At 40.7% G+C, this 20138-nt stretch overlaps 1 protein-coding gene across 1 annotated transcript in view; it reads right to left on the bottom strand.

The window, feature by feature from the left end:
* med13a (mediator complex subunit 13a) overlaps positions 1-20138 on the bottom strand; it is a 77438-nt gene that overhangs the window by 42587 nt on the left and 14713 nt on the right. Inside the window, exon 3 of the mRNA XM_020085754.2 lies at positions 13177-13345. Within this exon, the coding sequence (XP_019941313.2) occupies positions 13177-13345 (169 nt within the window). The remainder of the gene's footprint in view (positions 1-13176; positions 13346-20138) is intronic.

Raw genomic sequence — 20138 nt, 5'->3', positions numbered from 1 at the left:
TCATTATCGAGTGTGTTGTCTGTGTCCAGGCTTGACAGCAGATGAATTTGTGACTTGTTGTTACAGCAACTGGCAACACAACCAGTTACCCATGAAGACCTAAAAAAAAATAAAAGGGATTGCTGCCAAAGACTAATGCATTTCATTGGGAGTTAATTTGTTCCATTATTATTTGGTTCTGTTCTTTGTTGTTGCAACAAAACTGTGCCCACAGTCTTTTTTCCTTGTTGCTCTAAAGATAAGGTGTTTTGAAGGCCTCGGGGGGTTTAACTCAAGTGGTGGTGTAAAATAAGTATTGTTTGATTGATATCAATTCATTGTAATTAAATCACTGTTTGAGTTTTAATTGTTTCAACACTGTAAAAGAAAAGAGAAGTCTGTCACTAACCATTCGCTACTGAACATATTGCTGCTGAAGAGTATCCGGATTTTATTTTAAGTTACGAAATATGAAACTTGATTTGAGGTGAATCACAAGTCAATTGGAGACCACGGAGCCCGACATGGCTAGAACAGTTCCTGGGGATATATGAGGAGGGACCGAGGAGAAAAAGGGAAAGAGCAGCTGAGCTGTGACATTCCACAGATGTTTGTTGGGCTTGAATGGGTGTGCACTTTGAACTGAGCTTCCGTTTAGCCGACGTACATTTCCTCAGCACAACAGCAGCAGAAGTCCACCAGCAAATGTGACGCCCTCTCTTCCATCTCTGGGCATACAGTTGCCACCTCTGGCGTGTCATGGATATCTGCCATTTGTAGCAGCTTGTTATTACAATTTGGGACATGTAAACTTGTTTTGATTGGTCATGTGCCGCTGCAGTGACAGGACGTGCTGGCTTCGGCACAGCTCCTGACACAACATCAATAAACAATGCTTCTGGAATATAGGCTTACAATAACAGTCTGCCATTACGTGAACAAATACGGACAATGACGTAAGTGAGACCTGTCAACACACAACAACAAAACATGGGTGGTAATTAGGGATACTGAAACCACAAAATCTCCAAACTTTTTAAACCCATTTCGATGCCACAGCAAAAAACAAAACAACAGTGGCTATGTAGGCAACAAATAAAAAGAAAAAAACATTATTAAAAAATAGAGCAGTGGCATAAAGGAAAATAATGTGATTTCAGTTATCAGGCATAAGAACAGAGCAGAGGCTGCACACGCCATCTCCACAATAACCCGCTGAATTCACTTCAATGCCGTTCCTGAAGCAGCGGCAGCAACCATCCTGCAGTGTCGGGTTGGTATTGTTCGATACCTATGAACCGGGTACTGTAAAAAAAGGAGTACCGTGAGGTTTGTAGAATTTTGGCATCAACTTGGTACAGAAGTATCGGTTTTTGTGATATCCCTATTAGTAATTCAATCTTTTTCTTGGGAGATGCACTACTAGGGAGTTTGGTTCCACAATAACCACAATCATCTGTCAGAGGAATATTAGAAGGATATGAAAATGTCACTTTCATATCTAAGCAACATGAGAACAGGTAAAGGATAAGCAATAAGAACATCAACCAGGAGGTACTTCCATCAAGAGTAAAATGTGCCAAATAAGAATCAGGAATGAAAGAAAAATAACAAAGGAGGTAGACAGCAGGGTATTCGAGGCCACATTTCCAGGGTGATATAATCTTCGCTATTGTCTAGCCACCTGACCGCTGGGAAACAACAGCACTGTCTGCTGCCAGAGTAACACAAGCACACAAACACACAGGGCTCTGATAGAAACAGCAGCTCTGGCTTTAGTACGCAGTTCACAGAGGAGACAAGGTGCTGGAGAAAACACTGAACTAAAACTCTTAAGGCCGGCACATTCACTTACACATACTCAGAGCTCTATTACTTTGAATTGATTTCCCTCTGCTGCAAATAGAGGGGGGGCTCTTTATATATGTCAGATTGAACTTGGAGGAGAGAGAGAAATGAAAAGAGAAGGAGCGACAAGTCCCAAAGTCCATAAAAAGAGGAGAAATCCGATCCTCTCCAAGTGTGTCACAGACTCATATGGATGCAGCCAGAGCAGACCAAAGATAATACTGACATAACCCTGACATCACGGCGGGTCCCAGCTCCCTCCAAGTTTAGGCTACAACACACACACAAACTCTGACCCGCATGCACACACACCGGGTTTCCTCTGATACACCTGCTGTCAGCTAAAGATGTACTCTCGCAATAGGAGCTACATAACTTAGATCTTTTTTTATTAATTACACTCATTACCACATTCACATTATCACTTTGCAACCGCATCCTGATTATCATGCGACATCTGTTCCTTCGTCAGAAAAAGACACTTGTGTCTCATTGGAAACCGAAAGTACTGTATTCAAAGCACACTTGCAAACAATCGTACTGTTTAACTGTGAAGCATAACCTGTCGTACACACCTGTGAGCTAAATCTGTCATGGTAGTATGTAGGGCTGCAACAACTAATTAATCAAATTAATCAATTATATGAATAGTTGGCAACTAATTTAGTGTTAAGACACAGCAGAGACAAGTCGTTAAGAATGTGAGAACAAGTCTTCAAGAAGAGCGTTAGCTTTAAACTGTGTGAATCTGATTTCACAATGAAAAGCACCACATCATCACAGTGGAATGAAACTGAGGAGAAAGCATGTTGAAGGCTTCTGCTTCTTCCTCGATTCTCTCATTGTTTCACAGCACTTATGTTCTAAAGTACAAACACAACCTGGTGGAAGAGTCGGATGTGAATACAGACATGAATTCAGCTCAGTGCTGCTGGTCAGCTGTGAGGCACATTCAGAGCAAATTAGTTTTAACATTTAGCGTTTTACATGAATGTGTTAAACATTTGTTTTTAATGAATACTCCACTTTTCCAAATATGTAATTACATTGTATGATTCAAATTACTGCTATAATTCATGTGTGTGTTATTTCATTTAAGATATCTGTATCTAGTCATCAATACAACACCATACTGACTAGCTCAAACTTAATTTCAAGTATCTTGAATTTAAGACATTTTGAAGTTGGATTATGAAAAATCGGAATTTAATTGTCGGTTTCTGAAACAGGAATTGTTGTCATAATTAAATTGTAGATGTCTGTCATACATGTAAAAAAGCATTGTACAAGAAGACCTGCTGGTTCAAATTTAGCTTATTGTCTAGTTATCCGATTAAACGAAGAAATTAATTGACAGCTTAATCGATTATCAAATGAATGTTAGTTGCAGCCCTAACATTCAGTCATTAGACCATGCCATTAGTAAAATAAGTTGGGCAATTGTTATAATAAAGCTTAATTACCCAGAGCTGAGGCCAATTACTCAGCCTCATCCTGGATCAAAGCTGGCTCTGCAGTTAACCCACAAAGGCGAGGCCTAACCACTTTTTCTTTCAATTTAGCAGAAACGCTTGTTGAGAATCATGTTAGGGTTGTGGTTATGAAAACTTGTCAGCCAGCTGTGACACATTCACAACAGAAATGTGACAAAATGCTGAGGCAAACATTTGTGTGCGTTCCTCACTGTAATCCAAAGGACTGAGCAAAGGTTAACAGGAGGTCATCGTGTCTTTGTTTTACTAAACAAACAAATTAACTTGCAGACTGTATTAACTAATGTCAGATGGCCAGTGTGAAATGTGTATGGCGAAATTTGCTTTCAATATAAGAAAAGATAAACCTTTACTTTGATATCTAATAACGTAGGAAAATGATCGAGAATTAGAAGCACGTTACTCTGACTTAAAATTTAAAGATCAATGTAAGTAATCTGAGAGAGGATGCGTGTATATTCCCCTATACATTTTAACAGTATTAGCCAGCAATATAAGCGCTAGTGGATAAACATATGTACTATTTTCACAAGTAGATCTGATATGTATGTTAGACCCAGTGCAACATGGGAAAGGTGACTGATCAGGACAAGGGATGTGTATTGACACACAGTATTAAAAGTATAAAAGAAGAAAGATTTCCTGGTTATTATTGCTTCATTAAAGTTATCTGAGACATTTTTATCTCAGCTGCACCAGAGCCTGTGTGTTGTTCTCTCGATCACACACTGACATACAGACAGACTCTGACAATCCCGGAGAGAACTTAGCATTCAGAAGTGTGGTCATACTTTAGTAGAGCCAATAATGACAATGCAGTGCAACAAGTCTTTTGCACATAAGGGCCACAATACGAGCAATCTGTCAAAAACATCTAATAAACATCCAGCACATACAGGGAGAGAAATGCACCGTTCAACTGTCTGGCTGATCATCTGTCGTTGCCCGGAGTATGTTATGAATGTGAGGAGCCTGGAGCCCACACACCGAGTTAACTGAATCACACAGACATGGGTTGATGATTAAAAGTAACCATTAGCCAGCTGGTTGTTATGGATATAAACATAAATTCAATCTGAGACAGTCTCAACAGAACATCATCAGAACTCTCATTCAGAAATCCACTGTAGAGTTTCAGTCTCACTCAGAGCAGGGAGCGGATTTTGTGATGTGGGGGCTGCAGGCGAAATACCACACATTAGAAGTCTAACATAGAGATGTTTTCAAAACTTTCATGATTGTTATGCTTTAAAAATAGTTGTATATATTTCAACAAAACCATTATAGTCTATAAGGGACGTATTCAAGAATGTTTATTTATATACAGTAGATGTAAGGACAATACAGCTGTTCCCGAACTGTTCTTATTTGCTCTTAAAAAGAAACGGAACAATTTAAGTGCCAGATTGATCATCAGTATTGTAAGAGTAGTAATACTGTTTAAATCGCATCGATGTGTTTACTGACAACTGTTTTTATGCTCTGTTCACAGCAGTGGAAGTTTTCTTGTTGATTCTATGATAATGCTACGAAAACAATGCTAGACTTTGAGCAGTGTTGAAACAAATGCCGAACAGAGAGGTACAATAGATTTAGAATCAAACAGTGTTCAACATGACAAATACTAGCAGAAAAACTCAAATCCCCAGCGTTGTCTAGCTCTGGAACACATGTGCTGCAAAGTCATGTATTCCTGTGTTTTATTTCCAGTGGGCTGGATTAAAAAAAATGTTGCCTCCACTTAAACTTCCTGCCAGTTCTTCCTAAGAAATGTCTTCTAAAGGAAGCCCAAAAATTACTTCTGGAAATGGAATCAATCTCAATCCACTGTAAAACGAATCACGTGTTCAATGAATGGAGCCTTGAAGACTGAGGAGGAACTGAGCTGTTTTAGCTGATGGCTGCAGAGTGATGTCTACCCAGCATAAAACACACTTAATGACCAGCTCAGTTACAGGCCCTTTATCCGGCGCTCTATATGAAGATTACCTTTTCTGTAACCCTCAATTGCATCCTAAGAATTCTTCAGTTGCATTATTTGCCTACGCACTGGATTTGAAATGAAGCCAACATCTGTCTAACAGAGATCTATTTGGAGCCACCAGGTTTGAGGCTTTCTCTGGCCATGGTCTCGGCCTGTAGTGAGATTCGTGTAAATCGTTTAAACATTTTATGGTCGGTCAAGTTACAAAGGGACCGACTAGTGCTGTTACAGCGATGAGGTGAAATTTCTAACACCATATTAGGGATTATCTTTAAATGTGATCATCTGTCTAAAACTCTGGATTAAGACAGGACCACAGTTACTTGGAAAAAGACAGAGGGGAGGGGGGAGGGCAGGGAGAGGGAGGGGGGAGGGACGGCTAACAGATTAACTATGAGGACTTCTTCAAACCTGCATTTGGCCCCGTGCTCTCCAGTAGCCTTTTGTCACAAGGCGAGATGGGAGGAATGGGAGGAATGCAGGGTACAGCGGCTGATGAGGTGGGAGTTGTCGAAGAAAAACGAGAACTGGGAGGGAGCGGAGGAAATGTAAGGACACAGGATTCCCTCCATGAATAGTAAAAATGTCGCTGACACCACTCTGGTTTTTCTCATTGTTATAATACATAAAAAGACTATGATGCCTGTTACTTCAGCAATGAGAGAATTCTGTGTTCTCCTAGGGCCACTGGAGGAAATGAGGAAAGCATTAAGGAGTAGAAATTTGTAGAATAATCTTACAACGAGGTACGACAAGTTTGACGGTGTCTTATTTCTTTACACTGCTTGAAACACTACAGGCGTTCTGTTCAGTGAGCACACGGAGTCCTTAGATATGTTAGTCAAAATTATTTTCACTTCTGATGTCTCATTCCCTTGGACATGCTATAGTCATAATCAATTATTTTAAATGGAGCAGTGCCAAGTCTTTCAGAGAAAAGCTTTACTTATTTCCATTAGGCAAAATGTGCGCACCACGATAAATAATATGGTTTGCCTTCAGGATGCCAGTTCAAATGAGGGTCTGCAGTTAAAAATTGATATATTTGCAGATTGCTGCAAATTATAGGGTCTCTGTAAGGTCAGTGAGGCAAAGAACTTTACTTTAAAAGGTAACACGAAAATGATGCAATGAGTACATTGACTATCAATAATGCATCATTATGCGGCAATTAAGGAACGACCCATACCGAGGAAAAATACAGGCATTTTCCTTGCAGATCCATATTTATCTTCTGGACAGTATCTCTCCTGCAACATAATATACCCAGAGTGTTGGGTCACATGGTCCCACAGCCCAGTCTCACTGGACCTCTTGTTGCTAGAGAGACTGATGAAGCACAGCGAAGAGCCACGGGTAGCAGGTCGGGTGGTGTTGAGGGGGTTGTGGTATCTAAAAGAGTTGCTAAGTTGTCTTGTATATCGATATCAGGGCTACTACTCTGCTTGTATGCTATATGTGGAGTGTCCAATAATTCTAATGAAGAGCCAGTGTGCCAACTCTCTAACAGCCCTCGGTGTGGACTGGCTTGCATGCCGATTGTTGACGTGTGTTTATGTGTTCATGTCCCTGTGCGTTTGAGTTGTGCTGGGAGCAGGGAAGGGATAAATTTAGCGCTTTAGCCCCAGACTGGAGGCAGTGGCCCTTTATCCTGCACTGTCCTACTTAACAGAGTGCTGCTCTCTGCTTCTGCCTGCCACAGCGCACCAGGGCTCACATATTCACCTCCTAATGTCGGGGCCAAAACAATAGAGGAAGAATGTGCTCCGCCACATAACGCAACACGGTAATGCAGAAAAGCACAGACAGCCGCATTAGTTTATGCGGGCATTAGTGTCATTGTATATGTTTTGCATTCATTCATTATCAATCACTCTTGGAACATAAGCTGCAGCACAATGGCCTCATTTCATAACAGCTTGATTTGTTAATGATGCTTTCAGTCAGACGAGAACTAAACGCACAGCAGACGACACATATTTACAGTGGAGTAGAGATCTAATGTTCTTTTTGCAGCGCAGCTGGAGAGTGCTTTGTGGACCTTGCTTTAAATACAGAGTGCATACCAAGCAGATGAGAAGACATGATATCCCCTTTGTCCTGATCAAATTGAAACATCAAAGATTTAATGTTGCTCTGTATTTCAGTAACGCAGCCAATTAGAAGCAAGTCAACCCGTTAGCTGACCAATAGAGCACAAGCATCCCGCTTCACCTTGGAAACACACGATCCCAGGGCGCATTTCCCTGCTGCCATGACAACCAAGAGGAGCTCTCCCTTGCTCGACCCCTCACTCCCACCAATCCCCTCTCCCTCCCTTGTGCCCCCCCCCCCCCCCCCCCTCTCTATGTCTTGAAGTCAGTCTACCTAGCAGCTAAAGGTTCCCAGGAACAACCAGGCTGCACAACTTGGAGCCGCCTGTCCTCCAGACAAAGAGAACTCCTTTCAGCTGTATCAACACATACTGCTGCCTGTGCAGGTCACGTTGAAAACAAAAGGCTGTGACCAATCACTGTGCACAGATTTATCGACAGATATACGTTCAAAACTGCTTGAGTATTTAACATTTCATTTTAATATTCATATTTTATATTCATATTTCATTTTCATATTGAATCACCTAAATGACAGCTCCTCAGAAACATACAGGTAATCCTCCATAATAGCTTGATATGAGAAGGAGACAAAACAAGCAACTGATGGCACCAGAAGAGGTTATCATTATTAAAGAGTCAGAAAATTCAGTTTGCTGCCTACTGCTTACCGCACACATCGGGCTAAAATGAGAAAGCAGGGAGGGGGAGAGATGATGTAAGCATTTCAACACATGCAGAGGTCTGAGGTTATGAACACTGTGAGCTAGCAACAGCCTCCACCAACTGGAGACTCTAGATGCTGCACGGGAGTCATCCCATGATCACAGAGATAATCCAGTGTTTCCCATATATGCAGATATATTTATCTTTCAGTATTTATTATTTATAGCTCTTTAAAAGTCTGTATGTAGAAATATATTTATGTGGGGACAGGTGATGAGTGCAGCTGTAACATTCACTCAATTATCAATTTAAAGACAGTTAATGAGCAATTATTTAATAACCCATTTGTGCTACCACAATTCCTTTTATGATCAATTCATAATTTTTTGATCAACTGATTTTCAATTGTGTCTTGTTGCAAAATCCTAGATTTACACCTTTGTCACTAGACTGAATAAAATAGCAGAGTTTCCAAATCACATAAAAGCCTCAAGTGGTAATAAATAAAGAGCGTAAAGACTGCACTAAATGTCAGTCCTACAGACCAGTATCAAACTGAATGGGGATCTGTGAATGAAGCAGAGGCGATAGATGTTAATTCAAAGGATCCCATTCTGTGTATTGGTTTGTAAGGTCTGAAGAAGATATTTAATACTTAAGCATACAAATATGCCTCATTTGTACAAAATCACTTCAGGTAAAATAATATTGGTGTATTCGTAGTGATTTAGAATAACAGTCCATGCTCCCCCTTACTCTACTGGGTCGCACTGAAACTATATGTATGAATTGTTTGCCGAGTCTACTTTATTTATTTCAGATGCAACCTATTTACATTCCAGAAAACATTTTTTAAGAATGTGAAAGAATAATTTAGTTTTTATATGGAAATCCTTAGAATCAGGCTTCATCTTTTTACAGTTACCGAAAGAAGATCGAGGTCTTACACTAACAAAGGGAAAATAATATTTCTAGCCTGAACAATTAAAGCCTTTGATGGTGTGGATTCAGAATGGCTTGTATCCACACTGGCATAAAATCAAAAGGAAAAATATGAAATATGAGCCCCTGCAAATTCTGACATTTCCAGATGCCACTGCAAAGAACTGGCAGACTCTTTAATATCTGAAAGCTGCCTGTATTTTATACATTTCAAAAGCTTTTTTGGAAACTAATCTCATGCTTAACAAGCATTGGCTTTATGGAAACCTTTACGCCAAACAATCTACACATCATCTTAAGAATATGATAAGATCGTAAACTGGTTTATCTGCACCAATGACTCAATGGTGACAATCTTACAACATTTGATAAATGACTAATGTAAGATAATTACAGCAAACAACTTTCCTGACAACACACAAGGAGTGGGGAAAACTCACAAAACCTATTCAATAGAAAAGTTGATAATCCAAATGGCAAATAGAGATTAGAAAACAATTAATAAATTACAGCCCATGTTGGAAGAAGCTAAGCTAAGTGTATTGTGGAGAGAGAAGCACTGCTGGGACTAATATCCAAAGGCCAGGATGAGAGGGCCATGAAATACCTTTTAAATATATTACTGCAGCCTTAAGTCTGCGAACAATAGAAGGAGGTCTGATACCAGACTCAGCCACATATAATGCAAGGATCCAAAAAGTTCATCAATTAATCAATCAATCATCAAAATGTGTGGGACCATTGACACAGCGAAATTACGTGTTATCATTTTTCTTTATTCCTGTTTATTGAATGGGCTTGTTTGTATAAATATCTATGGAGTGCATATGTATGTTTTTTGTGTGTCTTATTTATAACATAAATATAATGTGTGCAAATGCTACACAGCGGAAAAGGAGGAAATTGTACATATTGCCCCTGTCATGGCATAACTTTGGGTTCTGGTCCGTTTGTTCAATAAAACCAATCACCTTATACTGTTAGAGGTTGAAACTGTGGAAAAGCAATTTTATAGATTAATGAAGAAAAAATTAATAATAATTTAGAATGAATTTGAGTCAGTAAACTCTAACCTTTGAAATATTACAATATCTTTGCATCAGAGTTCCACTTATGGGGGTTAGCTTCAGTGATCCTGGTGATATGGTGTGTATATATATATATATATACATATATATATAGAGAGAGAGAGAGAGAGAGAGAGAGAGAGAGAGTAAACTGTGATGTTCCCCAATTCATGGGTTTGTATTAATAAAATCATGCAGATTATGTTCAAAGAGAAACATTTTATTCTACAAATGTATTTTATGAGAATTGTATGGTCACACTGGAGAAGAGATAGATAGAGAAGATAAAGCTATACGGACAGTTTAGCGTATACCAAATCTACTTGTAATTAAGAAGTAGAGACAATAGTAAATAGTGCCTGACCCACTAACTCGATGAAAGGTGAATAAGGTGCTTAGAGGAGCCTGATGAGCAGAGGTGTTAGCAAACCTTGTTAACTAATCAGTCTAGTGTGTGTTTCTTCATTTAGGGAAGGAAGGAAGGAAAAGTGTCCAATGATAGGCATGAAACAATGCAAAATTCATTGGACAATACGAGTGGGACTTCCCTGGAAAGTTTCCATTCTACTTCCTGTCAATCACAGAGAATGAGGTAAATTGTCAACAGGGACGTAAAGGCCATCATCATGCCACCAAAGAGGACGTTGTGTCACTAGGGGTGAACAGTCTCTGTTGACACTGCATCCTTGCTATGGTTTTCTATGGCAGCACTGAGCAGTGACAAGACACAAAGAAGACAGAGAAGCTCTGGATCACAAACAAGCAAGAGTACCCAACTTTACTTTATCCTGCAGAAATGAAAATCAACATTGCTTTAGCCATTTAATAGATTACAAACACAACAGCTCTACATCTGTAATAAAGAACACAAAATGTTTCACTGTCAAATGAACTGGTCTGGGAGCAGTAACATAAAAAAAACACAAAACGATTCCAAGTGAATTCCTGTCAAAGGTTTGTTGTGCTTTGTTTGTCTAAATCCCAGCGTGGCTGGGGCACAGCGGAACACAGCGAAGGGAGAGGAAAAACATCCTTGACGACAACTGAGATTCAGGGTGGTTGCACCACTATTTATAACCTGCCCAGTCTGCTCCGTGACAGCAGAGGGGGACGGAGGGAAAAGGAGAGAGAGAGAGAGAGAGAGAGAAAATGAGAGGAGAGAGAGAAGCTGACACACAGATAGCGGGTGGCCTGTGAATTTCTGTCTCAAGGAAAGGACCATTGTTTCTCCTTTACTGGGGCCCTCTGTGATTTGCGTACTGGGTAAAGCAATAGTGCCAAAAACAAGACATGAATATAGATAGCTTAAAAGAGGAATTAGTTCTTCCATATTATTTTGTCTTGTCTATTATTCTGCCAGTTAAGTGAAACTGTATTATACACGTCCTGAGAGATGTGAGTCACTGTCCACAGATACAAGGCCCTGATAGAGTTACGTATTAAAGCTGGCAACTCTGCCACTCCACTCAGTGGAAATGAATATAGAAAAGCTGACAGCAAATAGCAGAGCACTCCTCATTTCTAACCTGGGAAACACAACTAGCCAGCAAACACTGCATGGCCCAGATGGTCATCTGACGGGGAAATCCGGCAACAATGCTGCAAAACAATGCAAAACAATAGACGCATCATAGAGTGGGAATTTTGATAGCTGTTCACTGAACAACATAACAGACTTCTTGATCTCTTTGAAGCTCAAGAGTTTGTCTCGTCTGAAACTTTCACGCATTTGTGTCACATACACAAGCATCAAATATCACACCTCCAAGTGTAATCTTTAAAAAAAAAACACATTTTAAAAGACCTCAGTTTGAGCTGTCAAACACTAGTAGCATGTAATGTGTGGAGTCAGTGTGAGGTAGGAAGAGTCAGGGAGTTGGTGGGGATGTAATGCAACGAATGCTACGGTCATTTTCTCCTCTCTACCCACGTTTACATCTCTTATCAATGAACCCAGACACCGACGGCAAGAAATCCAGCTCAGCAGATAGGAGAGAGGAGGAGGTGGTGGAAGTCTCAGTCATACACAAATACACTCAGAGCAAGAGGAGAGATAGCAGACAGACAGTGTTGGCACTTGTTGGCAGCAGCTCCTCTATCACTCTTCTTATATCTTCTTATAACTCTCATGTCACAGCTATTATGCAGTGTACAATGCAGGCATGTCCCGAGCTGATCCACAGGATCAGGATGGGGCCAGATCCAGACATTTTTTGATCCATCAATCATGCAGGGGCCGGCATAGTTGCCTCTGGTTGCCTCTCAGGACTGACCATTTTATCCCGCAACATAATTAGAGCAATATTACACTTGTTCTCAGTCTACAGTCTTCATCTAAGCAAATCTATACATTGTGCTGCAGTAAAAAATCATTAAATCGTACCAATTGATCGCATTAATCACCTGCTATAAACAGCCACTAGCTGTTTGATGCTGCAAACAAAGAGACATGCATCTGAGAAGCATATCATTCCATTATGATCAGATGTAGTTATGTTTATTGGAATCAATGAGCCTTATATATCAGTTAAACCTTCAAACTTCTGCTTATTTTCAATGGAGTTCAAGATTTGGTATAAGGCCACTATTTCAGATCTACTGCTCTCAAGTAAGCATGTGCTGTGCAGCTTAACATACAAGAAACAACAAATAATCATGTGATTAAAAACAATGTATTGGATACAGTGTCAACTCCTTGAACTGGAAATTCAAGATCTTTTGGATCTGCAACCAAAAAAAGCAGATCTCTGATACAATACATGTTACTGAATATCTGCCTCAGTCTAAAACAGCCATATGAATGTGTAATAGTGTCACGTGTTTCCCAGATGGAATTAAAAACCTGTGGAAGTGTTGGTTCAATAGCCTACAAACTGAATTACACATAAAAGTGTAAGCCTGTGTCTGTGGGAGCAGTGATCAGCCCACTGAACTGCAACAGACCACAACATCGCCAGCAACAACAAAGAGTCCAAAAGCCAAAAAGGTAAGAATAAGGAAGAACTTCAAAACTTTTCCACAGTGCAGGTACATGCACAGAGCTCCGCCATCAAAGAGAAGCAAACTGGACAAAAGTTGGAGTAAAAAAGTGAGAGTCAACGCACCTCTTGTTGATGGGCTTCTCGTCCTTCTCGTAGGGTTTGACAAACCACTTGCCGATGCGAACGAAGCTGCGATTCATGAGGCAGCGCTCCAGCAGGTTGTGGATGGCTTTGAACAGCAGCGTGCGACACTCGTAAGAAAGGCCGTTCTCCCACAGCCCATCATCCTCAGCTGGAAAAAGAGAGGAGAGAGAGAGAGCAATCTGAGTGGTGTGGAACGCTGTATTAGTTATCAAACCATTTTTTTTTTTTGCAAACCAGTTAGAACTCCCCAGGGCAGGCGGTGTCAATCTTGACAGCACAAAACCTCTATTTACAATTAGAGTGAGAATTGTGCATGTTGCTGCTGTGGCTGGTAAAGGCAAACCACAGCCATGCACTTGATCAGATGGTACAGTCACTAACAGGGATATTCATCAGTGTTTACAAGATTAAGCGCAGGTACAACATATATTGTATCACCAATTTAAAGCTTTGAATTTAAACGTTTTTTTAATGTTTTTATTAAAATGCTTCAACTTTGAAAAAGTTGAAAAAGTCACACATAAAAGATTTCTAATTCCTAGAACATTTTAAACTGTGTATATGTATGTATAACTGTGTGGAGGATGAGTCTAAGTACAGATGAACAGTATATGAATATACATGCAATATAATGATAGAATGAAACACCTTGCAAACCCTGTCTGGCAAACTCTCTCAGAAGCATGTAAACAGCTGTGAGCAACTATATCAACTAATCAAACATACAGGAAACTCAGACAAGGATCTTGCACATTCACTGTGCACACGATCCTATCCTGCCCATTATCACTAAGGAAAATTACAACAAGGTCGCTCTCTGGCAATCCACTGAGCATGACAAGCCATTTTCACACCCTGATGCAGAAAACTCATATTTCCTGAAATGCAAAACAGACAGTCATATCTAGACTGACACCTGAGAATCATATTGCATAAAGATGGGAAAAAAAACATGTAAATGCAAACAAGATTGCACTCGCTATTACAGAGAGAGGTGAAACCTGCTGTTGCATACTTTTAAGATATCAGGGTTTCAGGTGCTTCCGGGCAACTGCACATGTTGAGTTTTAATACCAGTGTTTAAGAATACTATGGCTCGCAAACTCCCAGCCCCAGTTTTGTTTTTCGGTGCAGTGGGGAAAACCAGATTTTATTTCTTGTTGTTTTGTTGTAAAAATGCAAATCACTAAAAGACGTAGCAACCGTGCACATGTAGAAATTACATATATAATTTTCTATTCAGATCTTACATGCTTACGGAGCATGGTCTGATTATTTATGAGTCAAGCCATTACATCAACTACGCCTTAACATCCAAGGTTATTCCGTCAGTTTAAAAACCCCAACCTGAAATGTACGATATACTGCTAGTAACAACTCCTTTTTATTTTTCCATCTTGTTTACACCCAAGGCATATGTCGTCAAGCAGTTGGTAACTGCCGTATGTCTATGTTGCTAAATGATGTGAAAACGTTATAATGCAATTCAGACATATACATGTCTACATAATGCAACTAAGAAAACACGCCCCATGTCTTAATTCAGTAACTGGCTATTCTGAGTATGACCTTATTTAGGTCACTATCTATGTTCTCAGATAATGCTGTTTATACAGACTATTGGCTCAACTGGGTTAATATCTGAGTGTCCATATACAACAAATATACAATGCTACCCAAATTTGGTTTTCTCAACTTCTGTAAAAGGCACTACTACAATTCCATTGATGCTTCAATTCACTGGGAAACTACGATGTTATCAAATAAGGAGTGACATGGGAGGGTTTTCTCTGGCTTCTATTTTGTGTTTCATAAAAACTGTGCTATCCAAACAGACACACTGTAAGATGTGCACCTTTTCTGTCTCCTTCAAACATAGGAAAATTGTTAAACTGTGGTCAAACAGTGTTAGACAACAGTATCATTACTTAGTTCATGACTTACTGAATCAAGACAACTGACATACCACACTGTACCAAGCTGTTCAGGGTGAAGCTATGTATTGTTACACCCATATCAGAGTTGCTCTCACTGGCCTGAATGCTGGTTTAATCTCATTAACAGCCGCTGCTCACATCTTACAGGACTTAATCTCCTTTCAGTCAAGTCTCCAGCAAACATCTCCTCAAGTGTGCACCCTCCTGCCTGAGAAGAGACAAAATAAATATCGGTTGTGACGCACCCTTCATGACAGCTTGACATGCGCCAGCTAAGCACAATCCTGCCCGGAGGCAAGTTAATCACATTTTATTGAATTATTAAGTAAACCCATGGCTTGCTCTTGGAATGAAAAGGGTAGGTAAAGATATTTTAAATTTAGATGATTCTCAGGCTATCAAAATAGGAAATGACATTGATTTCCTTCCTTGAACAAGAGAGACACCAATGGCCCTGTGCCAGCCTGGCGGGTTTATAAGGTTATTTAAGGTGATGCTGAGAGCTATAAGGTTTTTCGAGTTTGAGAAAACAGCCAACTATATGTTGCAAGGGTGAAATTATAAACATCTGCTGGAAAAACTAAAAGTATGAGTGTCAACTTTAAATTCAAAAGGAAAAAAGGTATCCATCCCACATCAAATGCCACAGCTCTAATAGACACTTCGGGTTCAGCTTGCCTTAAAAACATTACATCAACTAAAGAAAAACAATTTCAGGCTAGCTGCCAAGTGAAGTGGGGTTACGTGCTCGATGATTTGAGAGCAACCGACTAATACGTCAGGTGCACGCACATCTTGAGGGATTAGATCAGGAACACAGAAAAACAGGGCAAAGGCAGGAAAAAGGAAGGAAAACAGCAATTTCCCATTAAAAATTAACAGCAACTGCAGAATAAAGTAAACCCGAGTAAAAAGAAAACATGTAACATTTTACAAAACAAGGACGCTAGTATCCATGGGATCGAGTTGTTCATCACAGAGACTGGTGAAGACTTGGCAGGCAAGGTGTCAACACAAAAAAAACACATCCCATTGATGCATTGACATTGAAGCTCATTTCTGATCAGTGCACACAGTCTGAACAACGGAGAGTCAATGGCGCAAACACCCAGGGAGCCATGCAAAAAAGTTATGTTTTACAGTTTTTTTTACCGGCTCTGTCTGTAATTAGCTGCTCCTCTCTGTGTCTATCATTTGCGCTACGCCAACCAAGTCGAGCCAAATCGAGCACACCCCACCATCTCCTCCAGCCCTCCATACATAGTAAGCAATCGCTTCTAGTGATGGATTTGGCCCAGGACGGACGTGATCACTATAAGTGGTTTCCACTGTTCTGGCCGACTCGTAATTCTCTACGCAGGAAAAATCCTAGTCTGGCTTTTTTTGTTATGCATTGAGAGTAAAGTACAGAAACTGGTACTAAATTCCAGGAAGTGGGGCCAGCCTAAACCTCACTCTCTCGTGCAACAGATTCGAGATAGATTCAACAGCAGCTGAAACTATGACGTTTGACTGTCAGTGTGGAGGGTAACAACTTTAAGGATGATAGTACGAGCATGCACGCAGCAAATAGTGCTGCACACAGCTATGCAGTGCAGCAATGGAGCAGAACACCAAGTTAGAGATCTCTTATGTTATTGTGAGAAATGTGAAACATTTTTGGCTCATTATGAAACTGTAGCAATTAATGGTAAAGTTGATAACATGAAAGACAGGAGAGTAGGAGAGCAGCAAAGTTCAAAGCCCTCCTAAGAGAGACTTCAAACTACTTCGAATTTTGCTGTTAAACCTTGAGTCCTACTTCAGCATCTGTTGATGGTGAGATTGGCAGAAACCTCCCTCCACCTACTTTTACATCAACTACCACAGCAATCGCATCTGTTCCCCACTGCAAAGACCACATCTGCCCTCCTACTCTGTCGCCTGTTCGTCTTCAGTCTCTCCCTCTAGCGACAGGCAACTCTAAAACACGCGTCTGTTTTAAATCAAGTGTTCCAAACGACATCATGTTCATCAACATGAGTGCCACAACACTCCCCACTTCAAACACAGACACACACAAACACAGCGTTTTAAGTTGAGATCTAGCGTGCCGTCTGATGTAAACATTTTACAAAGAATTTTCTCAACAACACCAGCAGGACTCTGGATCAGATGAAACTTTTAGTGCAGAAATCTCTAAGATACATGACTATGGAGTCAACCTGCTGCAGGGACAGGGTAACAATGCCAGACTAGTCATTTAAAAAGAACTGTTGTCTTTCCAGGTCCTTAAGGTATGGATGAGACCCATCTACCCGAACTCCTCATTATAAAAAAATCCAGCGTGTTTAGATGTTTCTTTTGTTGTGAGAGTTCAAGATATTCTGCTTATACAGTCTACTGCAAAGAAGTGGGTGCTAATTCAAACTGCATCACCCAGGGGTCAAGTTGCATCTCGTGAATAATATTAAATAGCACTATTCAACAACTCAAACAGAATCCTGAATTTTTCCAGCTCCTTAAATTGAGAACTTTGGAGAGAAAAGAGAGATAGGTCAAAACAACCACACTGAGACCCCTTTATAGAGGATGAGTTCAGTCTGGTGAACACAAACTCTGCGGGGATTTGTTGAGGTGAGAATGTGATCTATTCTTGATCCAACTCAACTAGCAGGTGTACGCTACAAAATAGAGCTTTCAGGCTCCTGTAGCCAGATGTGCTTTACTTTCTAGAATGCAGCAGAGCACGCAGAGTGCCGCAGCTTTCATGCTAGTAGTGGCAGCTTCAAGTTTATTTACATAACATTGTCTCTTACAGAAACATACACTTATCCAAAATACCGCACCTTCCTTCTGTCAGGGCTCCAGAGTGCGACCAAATAATCTGTCAAGTGTGACAAAAGGTTTTCCCTGGTCGCACCGGTGCACGTAAGATTTTGCTGGTCTGTCTCTGTATTTTAGCGAGTCGTGTCGCTTCCTCATCTCATCTCCGCTGCAGAGTTTACACTCATACACAGGCCGGCCCTGGGCCCCCACCCCCAATCACTCACACACTGACACATGGACAGTGAAGCAGTGATGAAGGAGGAGAGGCGGTGAACGAGGCGGTAAAAGCCGGAACAGTGGCGACAAACAGTGTGAATACAGAGCGTCCACACACACGATTGTAAAATTGCTTCCGGATCAGAGCAGAAGCAGAGGTTGCTTTCCTGTTTGATTGTCCTCCCTCTACACTCCTGCCGACCTGCGCTAACTTTACACTTTACCAATAAACACCTACACTAATCAGGCGTTATTAGGACCTGAACCATGTTTGTAGCCTAAATGTCAGCTGTTATCCTGCATCGGAGCCGTGTTCATGCTCACACAGAGGCAGAGCTTGTGCAGGTGCGCGTGAACGTGAGTGAGGTTCTGGGCTAGGATTGTTTTACCTCTGGCAAAAGCAAAGATTTTTAAGGTTTAACTGTGCATGTAACAAGGCAACCTTCTGTTCCAGTTCTAACCTGCTGGACTTACTGTTTTTGTGCATACTGCTGTTTAACACAGAACACATGTACACACATGTAGTTTTTTTTCCTAGTCAGTGTAAGTGTGATACAGTATATGTTCGGATGGTGGGCTCTGGCGTGTGGCGGTCAGTGCATGGGCGGAAAGTTGAGTGGCCTCATTTAAACAAAGATTTATGAGCTCGACTGATGTTAAGGACACTTCCATGTCATTGTCTCCTGTGTGTCAGGCCCAGATGAGCTGACCTTTATACAAGTTCTTAAGTGGGTGCACAGCAGTTCTGTTGAAATACTCACATCTACCTCACACTTTCAGACATGAATGCTCACAGAAGTCCACAAACGGTATAACATCAAGAGGATATAGCATCAGTCGCTAATCCCATATACACTCAACCCCAAAAATAATCACAAAATGTGGGCGTTTCTGGGGTTTACATAAAACGTGGAAAAAGCACCACCCACCCACCCCTCTGTGTGCAAGCAATTAGAGCAGCAGTCGGTCATTAAACAGCAGGATTAATGCTTTGTGATCGACTGTGCTCGAGGGGATTGTACCAAGCCTGGCCAGAAGGTTTTCTCCTCTCTCCTACTTCTCTCCCCTTATCTGCAAGGAAGGAGGGAGAGAACCAGCAGTGCTCTGTAAAGTCTCCATTACTAATTAATGAATATTTCTTGAGTAGAGAGGAAAAGCGAGATAGATGGAGAAGAGAGGGAGACTGCACCCATGGGCCAGAGTTGCATGCATGGCCGAGTTCCTGCACTGTGCCAGCCATAGGAGATCCATCAGGGAGAGCACTAGAGAGAGATGGAGCAGGGGAAAGGGGAAGGCGGAGGGTGGTTCACAGGCAGGAGATTAGCCCTTGAAAATTGATCCCAAAGTACAAAGCCGTTGGCCTCCTCTGCCTTTTTCCCCTTAGAACTGGTATGGGTTTATCTCTTCATCATTCTCTGTGTTGCACTTAGAACCATTTTTGAAGGAAAAAGCTTTAACCAAGTGTGTCACAAACTAATTATCTTTGATACATGTCCGCAGCCTTGTGAATCCAGTGCAGATTCCCGACAAAACTTCACTAAAAGTGTCACCTTCCAGGGTTTTTTGGTGGCGATCAAACAGTACTAAAGTGACAATATACCATGTGATCGATTAAGACAAAACATGGTTTCCTTTAAGCATCAGAATTTTCACTTTCTCAATGTTAAGAAATCAGTTTAACTTTGAAAGGTGGTTCTGTTTAGGGCTGCACTTATTGATAATTTTTTTTCCAATTCATCTAACAATGAATTATTCGATTCGATTTTTGAATCGACTGATATAATAATGAATTGACAAAAGTTTCCCCTTTTCTTCTTGTTTCTTACCTAAGTCTCACATATAAAAACAATCAGAACAAATATTAACAACTAAACAGCTTTGACACTCCTTTGCTCTTTGTTCCTACTTGTTCAGTGAGAGAAGTAAACTCTATCATGTGCTGCCAAGATTTATAACCGTAAAGACAACAAATGCTGTGCA

Source organism: Paralichthys olivaceus, chromosome 15, assembly GCF_024713975.1.
Source record: "Paralichthys olivaceus isolate ysfri-2021 chromosome 15, ASM2471397v2, whole genome shotgun sequence".
Taxonomy (NCBI): Eukaryota; Metazoa; Chordata; class Actinopteri; order Pleuronectiformes; family Paralichthyidae; genus Paralichthys; species Paralichthys olivaceus.
The sequence above is the reverse complement of the archived record's forward strand: the minus strand, read 5'-3'. Positions and strand labels throughout refer to the sequence as shown.